The sequence below is a fragment of the Piliocolobus tephrosceles genome, chromosome 9 (assembly GCF_002776525.5).
Source record: "Piliocolobus tephrosceles isolate RC106 chromosome 9, ASM277652v3, whole genome shotgun sequence".
Lineage (NCBI taxonomy): Eukaryota > Metazoa > Chordata > Mammalia > Primates > Cercopithecidae > Piliocolobus > Piliocolobus tephrosceles.
The window spans coordinates 41,638,162-41,657,062 of NC_045442.1; the positions used below are offsets into that span (position 1 = coordinate 41,638,162).

At 41.9% G+C, this 18,901-nt stretch overlaps 1 protein-coding gene across 3 annotated transcripts in view; it reads left to right on the forward strand.

The window, feature by feature from the left end:
• CPEB3 (cytoplasmic polyadenylation element binding protein 3) overlaps positions 1-18,237 on the forward strand; it is a 256,834-nt gene extending 238,597 nt beyond the window's left edge. For all 3 annotated transcript variants that reach the window (XM_023226243.1, XM_023226245.1, XM_023226244.2), the window contains exon 10: positions 14,231-18,237. In XM_023226243.1, the coding sequence (XP_023082011.1) occupies positions 14,231-14,458 (228 nt within the window). In that variant the 3' untranslated portion in view covers positions 14,459-18,237. The remainder of the gene's footprint in view (positions 1-14,230) is intronic.
• The last annotated feature ends 664 nt before the right edge of the window (positions 18,238-18,901 follow it).

Sequence of the window (18,901 nt, forward strand, 5' to 3'; positions counted from 1 at the left end):
TATCTATCTATCTATCTATCTATCTATCTATCTATCTATCTATCTATCTATTTTTGGAGATGCTGTTCAGGCTCGACTTGAACTCCTGGGCTCAAGTGCCTCAGCCTCCCAAGTAGCTGGGATTACAGGCACACCTCACCATACCCAGCCCAACCCTTCATTTTTTAAGGATTGTTCCCTTAACTAGTTCTAAAACCAAGTTTTTAGTGCTACTTTTTTCCTAGCCATTGCATAGTATATTTTTTAAAGAGGAGAACTTTGGGCCGGGTGCAGTGGCTAACGCTTGTAATCCTAGCACTTTGGGAGGCCGAGGTGGGCGGATCATGAGGTCAGGAGATCGAGACCGTCCTGGCTAACACGGTGAAACTCCATCTCTACTAAAAATACAAAAAATTAGCTGGGCATGGTGGCAGGCGCCTGTAGTCCCAGCTACTCGGGAGGCTGAGGCCGGAGAATGGCGTGAGCCCAGGAGGCGGAGCTTGCAGTGAGCAGAGATCGCGCCGCTGCACTCCAGCCTAGGTGACAGAGCGAGACTCCACCTCAGAAAAAAAAAAAAAAAAAAGGAGAACTTTGATACATTATTACTGATCTCTGCTTGATTTGACTCTGAAGAGTCATAGTTTTGGGATTTTTGCCAGGCTGACTTTTAAAATGTTTTTTTATTTTTTATTTTATTTTATTTTTTGAGACGAGGTCTTACTCTATCACCCAGGTTAAAGTGCAGTGGTATAATCTTAGCTCACAGCAACCCCTGCCTTCCAGACTCAAGTGATTCTCCCACCTCAGCCTCCCGAGTAGCTGGGACCACAGGAGTTCACCACCACAACCGGCCAGTTTTTTGTGTTTTTGATAGAGATGGGGTTTCAGCATGTTGCCCAGACTGGTCTTGAACTCCTGAGCTCAAATGATCTCCACGCCTCGGCCTCCCAGTGTGCTAGAATTATAGGCGTGAGCCACCGCACCTGGCCGAGCTGACTTTTTAAAGGACAGGCAAAACCCAGGTGTGAGTTCAAATTATGACTTGAACTGATTCTAAATGGGCTCATGTTAAAGCACTGAGTCCCAGATGTACTTTTTAAATGAAGCTATTGTAGTTTAAATATAATTTATTGAACTTATTTGAGGTGCTATGTTCCCTTAGATTTCCTCAGACCTCAGGAATGTGTCTAAAAAAAAAAATAGTGAACTGGGGTTGAAATTTTCCTCTATTGGTCAGAAATAATACTTATTTTAGAAATACTCTTTAGCCAGGTGTGGTGGCTCATGCCTGTAATCCCAGCCCTTGGGGAGGCCAAAGCGGGCAGATCACTTGAGGCCAGTAGTTCGAGACCAGCCTGGCCAACATGGTGAAACCCGTCTCTACCAAAAATACAAAAATTAGCCAGGCATGGTGGCACATGCCTGTAATTCTAGCTACTCGGGAGACTGAGGCACGAGAATCACTTGAATCCAGGAGATGGAGGTTGCAGTGAGCCAAGATCATGCCACTGCACTCCAGTCTGGTGACAGAGCGAGACCCTGTCTCAAAAGTAAAATAAAAAATTATAAAGAAATGCTCTTCTCTTGATTGAGTCATATATTTGCAACCATCTTAACTAATACATTGATTACCCAATATGGGGGACATTATCTATCATGGCAGTGAGCTCTGGTTATCTTGTGTCTAGACTTAGCTCTGTTGTACTGCCTTTAACAGTTGAAAATGTGTCAACAGCTTGCTTATGTTATCAGTTGATTTCTCACTTCTTTTTATCATGGATAACTACTTTGGTCTGATTTCTCAAAGTAACCTAGTGAGTTAAAAAAAAGTTAAAAGAAACTAAATTCCTCATTACTAAAGTGTACCTCTTTAATGAATATAACTCATTCCTAAGAGCTATCAGAGTATTTCTGAAACACACAGTATATTGAGCTCACACTAAACAGTGACCATGGGGTAGCCTCTAGTTGCAGTTTCTACTTCTGATCCTGGCAATGCTGTGGATGTCTATGGCCATAGTTTAGATGTCTGTATTGTGAATCATGGCCTCCTTTCAGCCAGCATAGTGTAGGATCTCCAAGTGAGTCAGGTCCTTCTGACAATGTCATGTCCTTCTAAAGTGTGGTCCTCAAAATGGAAAGCCAGAGTTGAGGTTTCTTACCCAGAGTACAGCTGGCTCTTCCTTTCAGTGTTCTAAATATTTTGCCTCTGTTGATAAAGCCTGACATTGCAATGGCCCCTCGTAGCATTTGGCCTAAATCTCTGGGTAGTCTGGAGAGAGACAGAAGGTACTCACTCAAGTCCCTGTGTCCAGTAGTTTACCCCAACAATGTGATTATGAGAGCTTCTCCTTTGAAGCCAGAAGAGGAACCCAACCTCAGAGCTAATGTTTTCCATTCAAGTAGCCCCCATACTACTTCTCACCTACTCTATTTTCTGAGTTCTCCGAAATCACCACCTGAAGCCAATATTCTCTGACTTGACCTCTGTTTGCTGGATTTCTCTTAAGCACAGAGGTGCCCATGTCATTGTCTCTTTCTTCTGATACAGTGTGGCAACTCTGCACATTTTCTCTTCTGCCCTTCACACCCACGATCTCCAGTTCATTGTTTTCCTTCTTATGACCTGCAGCAGGTCCTTAGATTAGGTTTGTTCTTTTGTCAGCCTCTTCATATTCCTGATTCTTTGAGTTAAAGCCTTGCTTGATGTGCTGCTTAACTACATCTTCTTTACACTTTGACTTACACCTTGTATTTGTGCTGCCAATTTTTTTCTTTCTTTTTTTGACCCAATACTACGCTTTGGCTGTGTGCTGCCAATTTTTCTGAGTAGATGCCAGCCTTAGATTTATTCCTATTAAATTATATCACTTCACTTTGCTTGTTTTTCCAGCTCGTCTGCTTTGATTCTGTTATCTGAAATCCTTGCTTCTACTTGCCTTCTAGTCACCCATAAGTATGCTTTACGTGCCTTAGGATAACTAGGTATCTGACAGATTATTTTTATTTTTACTATTATTATTATTTTTTAATATGGAGTCTTGCTTTTGCCAGGCTGGAGTGCAGTGGCGTGATCTCGGCTCACTGCAACCTCTGCCTCCCGGGTTCAAGCTATTCTCCTGCCTCAGTCTCCCAAGTAGCTGGGACTACAGGTGCATGCCACCACACTTGGCTAATTTTTGTATTTTTAGTAGAGACGGGATTTCACCATGTTAGCCAGGATGGTCTCGATCTCTTGACCTCATGATCTGCCTGCCTCAGCCTCCCAAAGTGCTGGGATTAGAGGCGTGAGCCACCGGGCCTGGCTGGTATCTGACTGATTTATTTGGTTGTTCCCACCACCAAAGACAGACTGTAACAGAGGCCAGTCTTTGGCTGTCCTTAACAGAACTTTTAGTACATAACTCAAGCTTAGCCTGACCTTGGCCAATGCCTCCTTTCTATTACTACAACTTTTGAGGTCTGAGAAGAAGGAATTCTGCACCTGCAAACAGTTTGTGGTCTCCCTAGTATCTGTTCTCTGACACTAAGAGTTGTTTAGCCGTTGCTTTATTTATTTCAGGAGGTCAGTTTTTTGAGTAAAACAAAATGACTGCAGACGGAAATATTTTCTCTAGCTCGTTAGAAACAAAACAATTAAGGATTGAGATCAGTTTAAACTTACAAAGTACGGCTTTCTCTTTGTCTGTAGCATTCTAAATATATTATTCCCTTTACCATCTTCTATAGCCACTCATCCACTCATCCAAGGCTCCATTATCAGTCCATCTTATCCTTAGTGGTTACAAGCTCATCAATAAATTACATGTATTCTTCAGCATCTTTGGGTATAGTAGTCTCCATTAGGCTTATGAGTATGAATCTAAGTGTCTCTCGGTAGGTACTTCTCATCTCCTTTGCCTGCAAGGCCTTTTGAAACAGAGGGTCAGCGTAATGATGTGATCAGCTCTGCACGGGGCTCTAGTATTTGAGCTTTAATGGTAATATAGGTCAGTAACGTGATCCCACCAGATTGGTGTGTCCGAAGTGTCAGAGGTTAATGATATTCCAGGTAATTGCAGAGGTTAACAGATAAACCAGTTTTTATTTTGTTATATATTTGTTTGTTGGAAAAAACAGAGTTAATTTGGATAATCTACTAAAATATTAGGTAATAGTATAGATGGCACTGGGATGTGGCAAAACCCACAAATGGTTTGGGAATGCTTTTCAGAAACTCTTTTACAGACCATAAGTTATTTTAGGGAAGAACTTTGTATTGGTCTACAGTTCATTCCAGTTGTAACATGGTGGCTGATAGGGAATAGGCACTCCATAAATACTAGTCACAAGGGTGAGTCCACTCAACCCAAAATAATCACCCTTTAGTAGGAGCCAAACTAAGCACCCTTAATCCTTCATGCAGCTGCTTCTCTTTCATTGATTTTGTTGTTGTTGTTGTTCCTTATGTCCTTTTATTAACAATTTATTTTTTATTTTATTTTTTATTTTTGTTGGTAATCTTAGCTGGGATTACAGGTGTGTGCCACCATGCGTCGCTTTTTTTTTTTTTTTTTTTTTTTTTTTTGAGACAGGGTCTCACTCTGTCGCTCAGGCTGGAGTGCAGTGGTGCGATCTCGGCTCACTGCAACCTCTGCTTCCCAGGTTCAAGTGATTCTCTTGTCTCACTCAACCTCTGGAGTAGCTGGTATCACAGGCACCACCACCACACCTGGCTCATTTTTGTATTTTCCATAGAGGTGGGGTTTCACCATGTTAACCAGACTGGTCTGAAACTCCTGACCTCAAGTGATCCACCCGCTTCTGCTTCCCAAAGTGTTGGGATTACAGGCGTGCACCACTGTGCCCAGCCAAATTTTAATACATAGTGGGTATAGATAGTAAATATTTTGATACAGGCATGCAACGTGAAATAAGCACATCATGGAGAATGTGGTATCGATCCCCTTGAACATTTATCCTTTGACTTACAAACAATCCAATTACACTTCTTAATATACATTTAAGTTATTATTGACTATAGTCACCCTGTTGTGATATCAAATAGTAGGTCTTATTCATTGTTTCTGATTTTTTTGTACCCATTATCCATCCCCATCTCCTGTTCCACTGTAGCTCCCCACTACGTTTCCCAGCCTATCCTTCTACTCTCTATTTACGTGAGTTCAATTGTTTTGATTTTTAGATCCCACAAATAAGTGAGAACATGTGATGTTTGTCTTTCTGTGTCTGGCTTATTTCACTTAACATAGTGATCTCCAGTTCTATCCATGTTGTTGCAAATGGTTGGATCTCATTCTTTTTTAAGGCTGAATAGAACTCTATTGTGTATATGTTCCACATTTGCTTCATCCATTCATATGCTTTTTTGTTTGTTTGTTTGTTTTGTTTTGTTTTCTTTTAGACAGAGTTTCGCTCTTGTCTCCCAGGCTGGAGTGCAATGGTGCGATCTTGGCTCACTGCAACCTCCACCTCCCGGGTTCAAGCGATTTTTCTGCCTCAGTGTCCCAAGTAGCTGGGATGACAGGCACCCGCCACTACATCCGGCTAATTTTTGTATTTGTAGTAGATACAACATATAGTAGACCATGTTGTCTAGGCTGATCTCAAACTCCTGACCTCAGGTGATCCGCCTGCCTTGGCCTCTCAAAGTGCTGGGATTACAGGTGTGAGCCATCATACCTGGCCCAATCATCTGCCAGTGGACACTTAGGTTGCTTCCAAATTTGAGCTATTGTGAACAGTACTGCAACAAACATGGGAGTGCAGATATCTCTTTGATAGACTGATGTCCTTTCTTTGGGGTATATACCCAACAATGGGATTGCTGGATCATATGGTAGCTCAATTTTTACTTTTCTAAGGAAACTCCAAACTGTTCTCCCTGGTGATTGTACTAATTTTCATTCCAACCAACAGCATACAAGGGTTCCCTTTTCTCTACATCCTCACCAGCATTTGCTATTGCCTGTCTTTTGGATATAAACCGTTTTAACTGAGGTGAGATGATATCTCATTGTGGTTTTGATTTGCATTTCCCTGGTGATCAATGATGTTAAGCATCTTTTCATATTCCTGTTTGCCATCTGTATGTCTTCTTTTGAGAAATGTCTGTTCAAATCTTTTGCCCATATGTGATTGGATTATTAGATTTTTTTCCTAGAGAGTTGTTTGAGCTCCTTACATATTCTGGTTATGAATCCCTTGTCAGATGGGTAGTTTGCAAATATTTTCTCCCATTCAGTGGGTTGTCTCTTTGTTGATTTTAGCCTTTGCTGTGCAGAAGGTTTTTAACTTGATGTGATCCTATTTGTCCATTTTTGCTTTGGTTGTCTGTTTGTGGGGGGTATTGCCCAGTGTTTTCCTTCAGTAGCTTCATAGTTTGAGGTCTTAGATTTAAGATGTTAATCTATTTTGATTTATATATATATATATTTGAGACAAGGTCTTGCTCTGTCACCCAGGCTAGAGTGTGGTGGCATGATCTTGGCTCACCTTGAATCACCTGGATTCCAGTGATTCTTGTGCCTCAGCCTCCCAAGTAGCTGGGGTTACAGGTGTGTGCCACCACGCCTGGCTAATTTTTTTGTATTTTTGGTAGAGACGGGGTTTCACCATATTGGCCAGGCTGATCTCATATTCCTGACCTCAAGTGATTCACCCACCTCGGTCTCCCAAAGTGCTAGGATTACAGGAGTGAGCCACAGCACCCAGCTGAGGATTTTTATCATGAAGGGATTTTGAATTTTATCAAATACTTTTTCTGCATCAATTAAAATGATAATATGGTGTTTATCCTCCATTCTGTTGATATGATTGACTGATTTTTTTTTTTTCTTTGAGACAGAGTTTCGCTCTGTTGCCAGGCTGGAGTGCAGTGGCGCGATCTCGGCTCACTGCAACCTTCACCTCCCAGGTTCAACTGATTCTCCTGCCTCAGCCTCCCGAGTAGCTGGAATTACAGGCACATGCCACCATGCCCAGCTAATTTTTGTATTTTTAGTAGAGACGAGGTTTCACCATGTGGGTCAGGCTGGTCTCAAGTCCCTGACCTTGTGATTTCTGATTTTATTTATTTGAATCTTTTCTTTTTCTTAGTCTGGCTAAAAGTTTGTCGGTTTTGTTTAACTTTTCTATTGTCTTTTTCATTTCAGTTGCATTTTATTTCTGCTCTGGTCTTTATTATTTCTTTCTTCTGTTAATCTTGGGTTTCATTTCCTCTTGCATTTCTAGTTCTTTAAGTTTTATCATTAGATTGTTTATTTGAAGTTTTCCCTCCTTTTTGATGTAGGCTTACACTATAAACTTTCCTCTTACTACTGCTTTTGCTGTATAGGTTTTGGTATGTTCTGTTTTCATTATCATTTGTCTCAATAAAATTTTCAGTTTCCTTCTTAATCTCTTCACTGACCCACTGGTCATTCAGGAGCATATTGCTTAATTTCCATGTATTTGTTTTTTCTTTCTTTCTTTCTTTTTTTTTTTTTTTTTTTTTGACGGAGTTTCACTCTTGTCGCCCAGGCTAGAGTACAATGGTGCGATATCTCGGCTCACTGCAACCTCCACCTCCCAGGTTCAAGAGATTCTTCTGCCTCAGCTTCCCAAGTAACTGGGATTATAGGCATGTGCCACCACACCTGGCTAATTTTGTATTTTTAGTAGAGATAGGGTTTCTCCTTATTGGTCAAGCTGGTCTCAAACTTCTGACCTCAAGTGATCCACCTGCCTTGGCCCAAAGTGCTGGGATTACAGGTGTGAGCCACTGTGCCTGGCCCATGTATTTGTATAGTTTGCAAAATTCCTTTTGTTATTAATTTCTAGTTTTATTACATTATGGTTACAGAAGATACATGATATTATTTCAATTTTTTTGAATGTTTTAAGACTTACTTGGTGACCTAACATATGGTCTATCCTTGAGGATGATCCATGTGGTGAGGAAAAGAATGTGTGTTCTGTAGCTTTTGGATGAAATGTTCTGTAAATATCTGTTAGATCCCTTTGTTCAGTCGTGCAGATTAAGTCTGCATCTTTCATCAATAAAGATGTTTCTTTATTGGGGCCTTTCTCTTTAGCACTAATATTTGCTTTATATATCTGGGTGCTCCAGTGTTGGGTGCATACATATATAATCAATTTATGTGTATATATATATATGTATGTATTTTTGAGACGGAGTCTTGTTCTGTCACCCAGGCCGGAGTGCAGTGGCACGATCTCAGCTCACTGAAACCTCCACCTCTGGGGTTTAAGTGATTCTCCTGCCTCAGCCTCCTGGGTAGCTGGGATTACAGGTACCTGCCACCATGCCTACTAATATAGTACAGGGGTGTTGTACCCCATAGAGACGGGGTTTTGCCATGTTGGCCAGGCTAGTCTCAAACTCCTGACCTCAAGTGATCCACCCACCTTGGCCTCCCAAAGTGCAGGGATTACAGGCGTGAACCACTGTGCCCAGCCAAAATATATATTTAAAATTGCTATATCCTCTTGTTGAATTGACCCCTTTATCATTATATAGTGACCTTTGTCTCTTCTTTGAGTTTCCTCAGCACAACTATTTTGAATTCTCTGTCTGAAAGGTCACATATCTCTGTTTCTCCAGGATTGGTCCCTGGTGCCTTATTTAGTTTATTTGGTGACGTCATGTTTTCCTGGATGGTATTGATGCTAGTAGATGTTCTTTGGTGTCTGGGCATTGAAGAATTAGGTATTTATTGTAGTCTTCACTGCCTGGGCTTATTTATACCTGTCCTTCTTGGGAAGGCTTTCCAGATATGTGAAAGGACTTGGGTGTTGTATTCTACGCTGTTTCTGCTTTAGGGGTCACCCAAGCCCAAGTTAGCTACTGCGGTTCCTGCAGACTCGTAGAGGTGCTGCCTTGATGGTCTTGGGCAAAATCTGAGAGAATTCTCTGCATTACCAGGCAGAGATTCTTGTTCTCTTCCCTTACTTTCTCCCAAACAAAGAATCTCTCTGTTCTCAGTCACCTTAAGCTGGGGGTGGAGTGACACAAACCCCTGTGGCCACCACCACTCTGACTGTGCTGTGTCCGGCCTGAAGCCAGCACAGTACTGGCTTTTGCGTAAGGCCTGCCATTAACCACTCCCTGGTTACTGCCTGTGTTCACTCAGGGCCCTGGGCCTCTACTATCAGCAGGTGGCAAAGCCAGCGAGGCTTGTGTCTTTCCCTTCAGGGCGGTGAGTTTCCCCAAGCCCCCGGGCAAACTCAGAGGTGCTGTCCCGGCATCATGTACTAAAGTGGAAAACCTTAGAAGTCTACCTGGTGTTCTATTGTATGGTGACTGAGCTGGCACTCAAACCACAACTGCAGCCTTTCCCACTCTTCCCTCCCCTTTCCAAAGGCGGAGGAGTCTCACTTTTCCACCACTGCCACCCCAGGCCATGAGAAGTACTGCCAGACTAAGTCCAGCATTCCCTTAAGGCCCTACGTCAGCTGGTGGTAAACACTGCCTGGCCTGAAACCCTCTCTCAGAGCACTGGGCTCCCCTCTGGCCCAGGGCAGGTCCAGAAATGCCATCCAAGAGTCAAATCCTAGAGTTGGGGACCCCAGGAGCCTGCCCACTGCTCTACCCAACTGTGGCCATGCTGGTACCTAAAGCCAGCAAGTCTCAGAGGCTCACCCGAGGTCCTGGGTATCACTGCTGGCTATTCAGGGCTCAAGGGCTCTTCAGCCAGCAGGTAATGAATGCTGCCAGGACTGGGTCCTTCCTTCAAGGCAGTGGGGTTCCTTCTGGCCCAAGGTGTGTCTAGAAATGTCACCTGGGAGTTAGGGCCTGGAAAAGGGACCTCACAATTCTGACTGTGCCCTGTCCTTCTGTGGCTGAGCTGGTATCCAAGATGCAAGACGAAGCCCTTCCCACTTTTCCCTCTCCTCTCCTCAAACTGAAGGAAGCCATGAGCTGTGCAGCCTGGGGTTAGGGCAGGGGTGATGCCAGCCCTCCCTTGGCTGATGTCTCAGTAGGCCATGTACCCCCGAATCCACTGTCTCTGGGCCTGGTTCAGCACTAGGACTCACCTAAGTGTTGCAGTCCTTATGGCCTAGACTTGCAAGTTGATTTGGAGACACAGAGCGCCGTAGCCCACAGTGGCCAGGCTTGGGGGAACTCGAGTTCCCCCTGCTGGAATTGGAGATTCCCCTCAGGCTCGGGCTGGTTTAAATACTTGGTGATTCAGGACTATTTTTCTATCTCCTCAGTGCCTCTTTCAGCAATATGAAGACAAAACCAGGTACTACGAGGACCTACCTGATTTTTGGTTCTTCTTTTTTTTTTTTTTTTTTTTTTTTTTTGAGACGGAGTCTTGCTCTGTCGCCCGGGCTGGAGTGCAGTGACCGGATCTCAGCTCACTGCAAGCTCCGCCTCCCGGGTTCCCGCCATTCTCCTGCCTCAGCCTCCCGAGTAGCTGGGACTACAGACATCCGCCACCTCGCCCGGCTAGTTTTTTGTATTTTTAGTAGAGACGGGGTTTCACCGTGTTAGCCAGGATGGTCTCGATCTCCTGACCTTGTGATCCGCCCATCTCAGCCTCTCAAAGTGCTGGGATTACAGGCTTGAGCCACTGCGCCCGGCTGATTTTTGGTTCTTCTAAAGGTGTTTTTTTTCTGTGTAGAGAGTTACTAACTTCCTGTTCTTGTGGGGCACGGGTTGGTGGAGGTTGATCGGTGGAGACGTCTGTTCTTCCATCTTGCTCTGCCTCTCTTGTTGATTTCAATCCAGAAGAACCGTTTGACTGTGGCTGTTTAAGAGGTCGTGGTAGCTAACTAGCTAACTAGCTAACTAGCGCGTCTGTGTTTGTGGATCATCATGGTGTGTGTCTTGTCTCTAGGCAACCCTCTGCTCTTCAGACACACCTCAGGAGAGCTCCGCAGGAGCAGCACCTCCCACCCCTCTGGAAGCCTTCAGGAAAGGCCCCTGAGAGCACAGTAGCAATCCAAAAGCCACATACTTTTTTTTATTTTTACTATTATGACATATATATTTTTGAGACAGGGTCTCACTGTGTCACCTAGGCTGGAGTACAGTGACATGATCTTGGCTCACTGCAGCCTCTAGCTCTTGGGCTCAAGGGATCCTCCCGCCTCAGCCTCCCAAGTAGCTGGGACTACAGGTGCATCCCACTATGCAGGGCTAATTTTTTTGTTGTTGTTGCCCAGGCTAGTCTCGAACTCCTGGGCTCAAGGGATCCTCCTGCCTCAGCCTTCCAAGGTGTTGGAATTACAGGCATCAGCCACTGCACCTAGCCTATTTTTTTTCATATTAAGAGTCATATCTATTGGCATTTAATGTTCAGCTCTTCACAAACTTGATTTTTCTAACTTTCCAGGCAAAATGAAAATGATTGGAAATTGCAAACCTAAAAGAGGTGTTTGGAAAGTGTTTTAGATATGATAACGGACCACCAGATTTTGAAGGGGGCCAGTAGAAAAAGTGAAAACTCTCTACTGCATTGTATTACTTGGCATTCCTTAGGAATAATGTTCATAATGTCGCCTATCTAAGAGGGGAGGGGAACTAGCACATTTTAGCAAGATTTTTGTCAAAAAACATCAACATTCAAGGTATTTTGGCACCAAAAAGGAGAAGTGCCTGGTTTCTGGAAAAATAACTTGAGGTATTTGTTATTCCCTAAGAAAGCTGGTAAATAAGGCATCACTGTGTGCCTCTGGCCTCAAGGCAGTCATGAAAGCCTTCATGACACATCTTCTGAAGTACTGTGTAGACGAGATCCCTCAAAACCCTTCAGCCAGTAAGGAGCATTATTACCACGCTTAGTTGGAAGCCCAAATAGACATAAGGTGCTGTTTTATTAATACTGCATTTTCAAATATCAGCACAAATGTATTACATGATCTTACGTATGTTTGTTCAGCATTTTACAGCTTGCAATAGCCACCATTCCACTTGGTCCTAATGTCCCTGTGTAATGGAAATCTTTTCTCATCAACTGATGGAGCATAATTAAGTCTTTTTCATGGCTGCATGGTATTCCATCAGAATGGATAACCCATATTTTATTCAAGTGGTTCCCTGTAGCTAGACATTTACTTTGTTTCTGATTTTTTGCCATTGTGGACAAGTCTCACAATAGATATACTTTACCTATGTCCTCACTTCTGGTGGTTATATTTCCAAGCATTGGGATTGCATCTGGAACAATAGCCAACACTGGGATTCCTGGGTCGAAGGGTATACATATTTTTAACTTGAATAATTTGCTAGTTTGCTTTTCGAAAATGTTGTAGCAGACCAGGTGTGGTGGCTCACGCCTGTAATCCCAGCACTTTGGGAGGCCAAGGCAGGTGGATCACCTGAGGTCAGGAATTTGAGACCAGCCTGGCCAACATGGTGAAACCCCATCTCTACTAAAACTATAAAAATTATATTTGGGTGTGGTGGTGGGCACCTGTAATCCCAGCTACTTGGGAGGCTAAGGCAGGAGAATCACTTGAACCTGGGAGGTGGAGGTTGCAGGAGGTGGAGGTTGCAGTGAGCTGAGATTGTTCCATTGCACTCCAGCCTGAGCAATAACAGTGAGACTCCATCTCAAAAAAAAAAAAAAAAAAAAACTTGTAGCAATTCATATTTCTATCAGCAGATGATGAGAAATAGTTATCACTCTTTTAAATGTTTGCCAGTCTGATGAGAATAATGGCTTCAGTTTTTTCCTGACTACAAGTAAATATGAACATCTTTTTTTTTTTTTCTTTTTTCTTTTTTCTTTAAGAGCCAGGGAAACAGTATGCTGCTCAGGCTGGGCTTGAACTCCTGGGCTCAAGTGATCCTCTCACCTCCTGAGTAGCTGGGATTACAGGTGCATGCACCATAACCAGCTAATATAAACATTTTTATGTGAATTGTCTGTGAATTCTTATGTGAATTATTCTCTATGCATTTCCTCATTGAGTTGTGTATCTCCAAAGAAGATACACAAATGGACAACAAGCACATGAAAAAAATGCTAAACATTTTCCATCATTAGAGAAATGCAAATCAAAACCACAATAAGATAGTATTTCGACTGGGCATGGTGGCTCACGCCCGTAATCCCAGCACTTTGGAAGGCTGAGGCAGGCGGATCACCCGAGATCAGGAGTTTGAGACCAGCCTGGCTAACATGGTGAACCCCAACTCTACTAAAAATACAAAAAATTAGCCGAGCGTGGTGGTGCACTCCTGTAATACCAGCTACTCAGGAGGCTGAGGCAGGAGAATGACTTGAACCCGGGAGGTGGAGGTTGCATTGAGCCGAGATCGCACCACTGCACTCCAGCCTGGCAACAGAGTGACAATCCATCTCAAAAATAATAATAATAATTAAAAATAAATAAAGTTAATGATGTTTCTTTTCTAAAGTTCTAGAAAAGGAAAGTGGGTGAGAACATGGTAACTTTTTTCTTCTTTTGGTTTTCAGTCATACAGCTTTGCTTCATTTAGATTTAAAAATGTTCCCTAAAGGGCTGTAATGAAAAGTTGTCTTCTATTGAAGTTTCCAGTGTTGGGGGAGATTAAGGTAATAGAGAAAGCTCCAAAACTAAAAAAGCGCCAATTATTATAGTAGCTTCTTAACACCTCAGCTGTGAGTCCCTTCCTCTCCAGTCCATGGTATGCAGTATTGGGGTGTTAGTCTCAGGGAGCTGCATCACTACAACACTGAGGTGCACAGCCTCACAGCAGTGTACCCTTCAGTTCCTCCCATATTCAGTGTGCCTCTTGCCCTCAGGCCTGGCTCCAGCCACAGCATCTCCCAAGGATGTGCCTGCCTCCTCTTGCTTATGGCCGTTGTCCTGGCTGCTTCCTCTCCCTGCAGTGTTTTTCTTTGTCCTGCACTGTCAGATGCTGCCCGGCTTTCAGGATTCAGCTCATGTGCTTTGACATGCACAGCCCCTTTTAATCCTCCCCAGCACCCTTTGAAGTAAACACTGTTATACCCATTTACAGATTACACAAATGTGTGTGTGTGTGATGTGTTTGTGTGTGTGAAAACATACCCATTTTACAGATATAGAGCAGAGGCACAGAGATTTTAAGAATTTGTCTCATATCACACAAGAAGTAAATCAAGGAGCTTTTTCCAAAGCCTATGCTCTCGATTACCATCCAGTATCAGCAGAGTTGAAAGCAGCACCTGATTGAGACGTACCATGAAGCTATACTATAAACTCTCAAAAGCAAGACATGTGAGGAAGCTTTGCTAAACCATTTTTCTCTGTCTTTCCTCTTTGGGTCCAGGTTGAAGTAAAGCCATATGTGCTGGATGATCAGATGTGTGATGAGTGCCAGGGCACACGCTGTGGTGGGAAGTTTGCCCCGTTCTTCTGTGCCAACGTCACCTGTCTGCAGTATTACTGTGAATACTGCTGGGCGAGCATACATTCCCGAGCCGGGCGGGAGTTCCACAAACCGCTGGTGAAGGAGGGAGGCGACCGCCCTCGTCACGTCCCGTTCCGCTGGAGCTGAGCCACGGCCGACCCAGCCACAGTACTGGAGTAGATAACAAGGAGGGGAGAGAGAGGGCACTGCCTCAGGGCTTACAGTGTTCTGGAAATCTGTGCATTCGTTCTCGATTTTTAAAGAAGAATTGGGTCTTTTTATTATTATTAATTATTATTATTATTATTATTATTTACAGTCATATTACTGAACTCAGTGTCCAGTATAATGCAGAATTGCAGAGTGTAGAATGGTACTGATTTGCACTTTGATTCACACCTTTGTCTGCTTGGTACCTTAATTTTTTATACCTGATTTGTCACTCGTGACAGTATGTAGGCTGCCATTCTCATTAGCGGCCGTCAGGCTACTGTCTGTGATTCTTTTGTTTGTTGCTGTGGTGGTGTTGTTCTGATTGTTTTGAACTGGAGCATGCACTTATTTTCAGAAACTTAGAGAGTTGCCCCTAGAACAAGACTTACCAAAGGTAATACTCGTGAGTAGGTGGCAGATGTAGCAAAAACTTCACAACAATTCAGCAATCATTAGTTCGGGTCACTTAGAGTAAGGATAACCCTTCATGAAAATAAGCCTTTAGTTGCTCTCTATTTTGACTTGTAAGGATACCTCATAAGCTGGATCTTTTATTTTTCCTTCATGTTTGATTTTTGTTTTGCCGAGGATTTTGGTTAGATCTTTTAGTATTATGTAAATTTATGCTGCAATAGCTTTTGCTGCTATTAAAATGGTATTATTAATACCATAATACTCTATTCAGGCTAAGATATCAATTAAACACAAAAACCCAACAACACACTTTTGTGATTTTAGGGATAGAGTCAGCTGCCGAAAGGAGATCAGAATAGACTTCAGAAAGCTTCGGTGGAAGGTCACTATTTCTGACTGCATGTTTACTTAATCAGGTTGCTGCATGCAATAAATTTTATATCCAATGTCTAGTATAAAACGTTCCCACAATGCACAAATTAAGAATCTATATAAGCTATAAAATACTCATGTTTTAAAAAAAGTTTTTTTCATTCAAAGAATTGGTAATTGACCAGAGGAAGGCATGCCTCAGTAAATGGAATGCTCTGAATGAGAAGAGCCCATAACAGAATGACCTATATTACAACCGATATAAAACCTAGGTGTAGGATATTCTTCAAGCAAATTTGTGGATGGTAGATGAAGTACTTTGCGGTGCTCTGTTATATATTGTGCAATTTATTTTATATAGTAAAGTGATTATGTCTAACTGTGATCAAACTTAACTGTTTAAAGCCTCTGTCAGACATTAACGAACTTGACAGTTCATAACTGGTATATTATAAACTAACACATGAGCTCTTAGTTACAATCTCTTAGTGCTTGCACCATTTTACATAGCTTCAGACCTTGTCCAGAAAACCAAAGAGCTCATCTTAGCTTACAAACACTAAGAATATATACAGGATATAGAGATAAGTTGTCAGATTGACAAACTAGGCACATTTTTAAGAAAGTTGTGTAATGGTGATGCTAAAGAAATGTCTGTACAAAATAAGATGGCCTGGGCAGAGTTGGTTGTCTGGGTGAGAAACTAACTACTTAATTCCCTGGATTTATCCTGTTAAGCTTGAGTAGAATGAAGGCCTGCTGGCACTAGCGTGGTCTAGAATAGAGGCCTGCTAGCCGTAGCGTGTGGTCTAGAATGGAGGCCTGCTAGCCCTAGTGTGGTCTAGAATGGAGGCCTGCTAGCCCTAGCATGGTCTAGAATGGAGGCCTGCTAGCCCTAGCGTGGTCTAGAATGGAGGCTTGCTAGCCCTAGTGTGGTCTAGAATGGAGGCCTGCTAGCACTAGCGTGGTCTAGAATGGGGAGGCCTGCTAGCACTAGCATGGACATTTTTCTAGCATTCACCCTTGGGCTGCAGATAGTAATATATAAACACACACAATGATTGCAAGACTATGTAAATCTTTTTTTAATCTTCTTCCTATGTTTTGGAATTCTGGGGACAATCTGACTGGATATGACACTGCAGAATAGATTTAAGTCACTGTGTTTTCTGTGCTGTGATGTCCTTGTACTGTCTTAAGTTAGTGTTGCTTTTGTTTCGTTCTCCCATGTTTAGTTGCAATTACTGACTCTCAAGCTATAGTTTGTTTTCAAAAAGGAAAAACAAAATAGTTTTTTACTGGATTAAAAATGCTTATTTTAGAATCCTCCCCTTTTTGAGGCTTTTTGGTAATAATTGCTTTTTTCCAGCCCAGGTGTGGTTTTGTTTGTTTTTTTTCTATGTTTGTGGGTTTTTTTTTTCATCTGTACAAGAAATTTTGTTATGCACTACTACTTTTTGTATTCTAGACAGTTTTCAAAAGTTGGCAGATTTTTTTTTGTTTTTAAGGAAAAAGGCATGCTTTCTGACTGACATGATCTTTTGCAATACCTCAATTTTGAAATATAGGAAAGAAAATGATATTTTCTAAGTAAGTTTATTCAGAAAAATATATATTAATTTAATTCTGCAAGAAAATGATTTAACAGATGGGTAACTTTATTTTTTTCATGCTTATTTGTGTTTTTTGAAAATGAAGAAGTTAGAGCTTTATAACTATAATATTAAAGATCATATCTAACCTACAGAAATCTACCTAATTATGTGAAAGAAGCAAAACTTTTTGAAGAAGCACCCCTCTTTCATGTATTAAAATAACACTGAGATTTTTTAAAAAGCTGGAAGATTGTACAGCATAAAGCTAAAGTGAAGACAAAAAACATTGTCCTGAAGAATAGGTTACAAAAAATAAACTCCATTTGGTGCTGAACGTTGTGAATAGATGGTGGAAACTACTTTCCCTTAATTTGTATATTTCTAATCAAGCGTTGATTGTGCGCGACTGACCAGGATTGTGAAAGAGTTCTTCTGTTTGTATTTTTTTAAAGAGAACTTTTTTAGTTTATTAAATTATAACATGTTCCCTTTTGTTTTGTAAATAAATGTGCCCCCAAGTTGTTAATGTTATATTAAAAGAGAGGGTCCTTCAAAAAAATTATTTTTTAAAACACAGAGGTGTTCTGACCTGCAACTTGACTGGGAAGCCCCTGGGTAACACAGGTCCTGCTGTGGCCTTTCCTTGGTGTGACACTTGAACTAGTCGATTTTTTGAAGGCTATAACTTAACCTCGACTATTTGTTGTTATGTGCAATACTGTTTGTACTGTTTGTATAAAAAATAGAAAAAAAAGAAAAGAAAAAAGGCATAAATCTTTATTGCAGATTTATTTTCATTGCAAACTTTAGACATTGTGATTCACTGAAATCATTTTTCTACTGTCAAATATGTACCTTTTCTTCATGCTGGTATTTTTTCAATAGTAATGTAGCCTTTGTACTGAGACAAATTTTCATTGTTATTTTTAGAAAGATTTTTTGCTAAGAAAAAAATTAAACATATTTACATATTTTTCATTTTATTTCGTATTTTCTTTAAGGAGTGCTTTCTCAATCATTAATAGAGTTGTTTCTGGGAGGGACTTTCATATCTGGTCAATGTCATAATATTATTTTGTATTTTTATTGGAATAAATTAATTTTATGATGCTAATTCTTTAAAAGTTTATTTTTTTCATTTTCAGTTATTTTTGAAGCTAAAACCTTTGTAATATTGTTACTAAAGTGTCTAGTTTTTTGAAATGCAAAGCTTTATGTATTAACTTGCTGATGTGGTTTACAATAGTGTGACAACGATGAAAATGGTTGGTTATGTAAAGTGATTGGAAATGTAACGGATAATTGGGTAATAAAATGACAGAATGAGCAGAACATGTGAGATTTTGAGAAGCCTTTTCCTTTATCACAGTGGTTTAGTGTAAGACTAGGGATGTCACAGTGCAGTTCTCTAGGGATGTCACGGTGGATTTATACAACACCAGGTGCAGCCAAACCTGTGGCCCTGAGAATGAAGTCACCCCAACCGGAATACCACCGGCTTTCAAATCTGGCTAAGTCAACAGAATGTTTCATTGCTTTTTCCCCTCTAACTCTTCATTATGTCGTGTGTGTGTGTGTGTGTGTGTGAGAGAGAGAGAGAGAGAGAAAGAGAGAGAACCTGCCACCAACTGCTGTCCTTGTGTGAGACAGTGCCTTTCTCCCAGGCCGAATCTTTTATGTGCACTGACAGTGGTGATGTCTGAGTCATACAGGAAGTTGCTAAGAGGACACCGCCTTCGTGGTGTACTGCAGACCTCACCTGCAGGGTCTCACTCATGCTGCCTCCCTGTAAGGCTCAGTTGGTGGCACTGAAGAAGCACACTCGGATGTCACCACTGTCTGTGGACCCTGACTATGTGTTGGGTTGCATCTTCCTCCACGCCCACGCCTGCTTCCTGTTCTGGTGCCCCTTGTTTGCCTTTCATTGTGGCAACTGCGTGCATGATCTGTCTGCCTTTCTGCTGCTGCTTTTCCAACACCCTCCTCACCTGGAAGC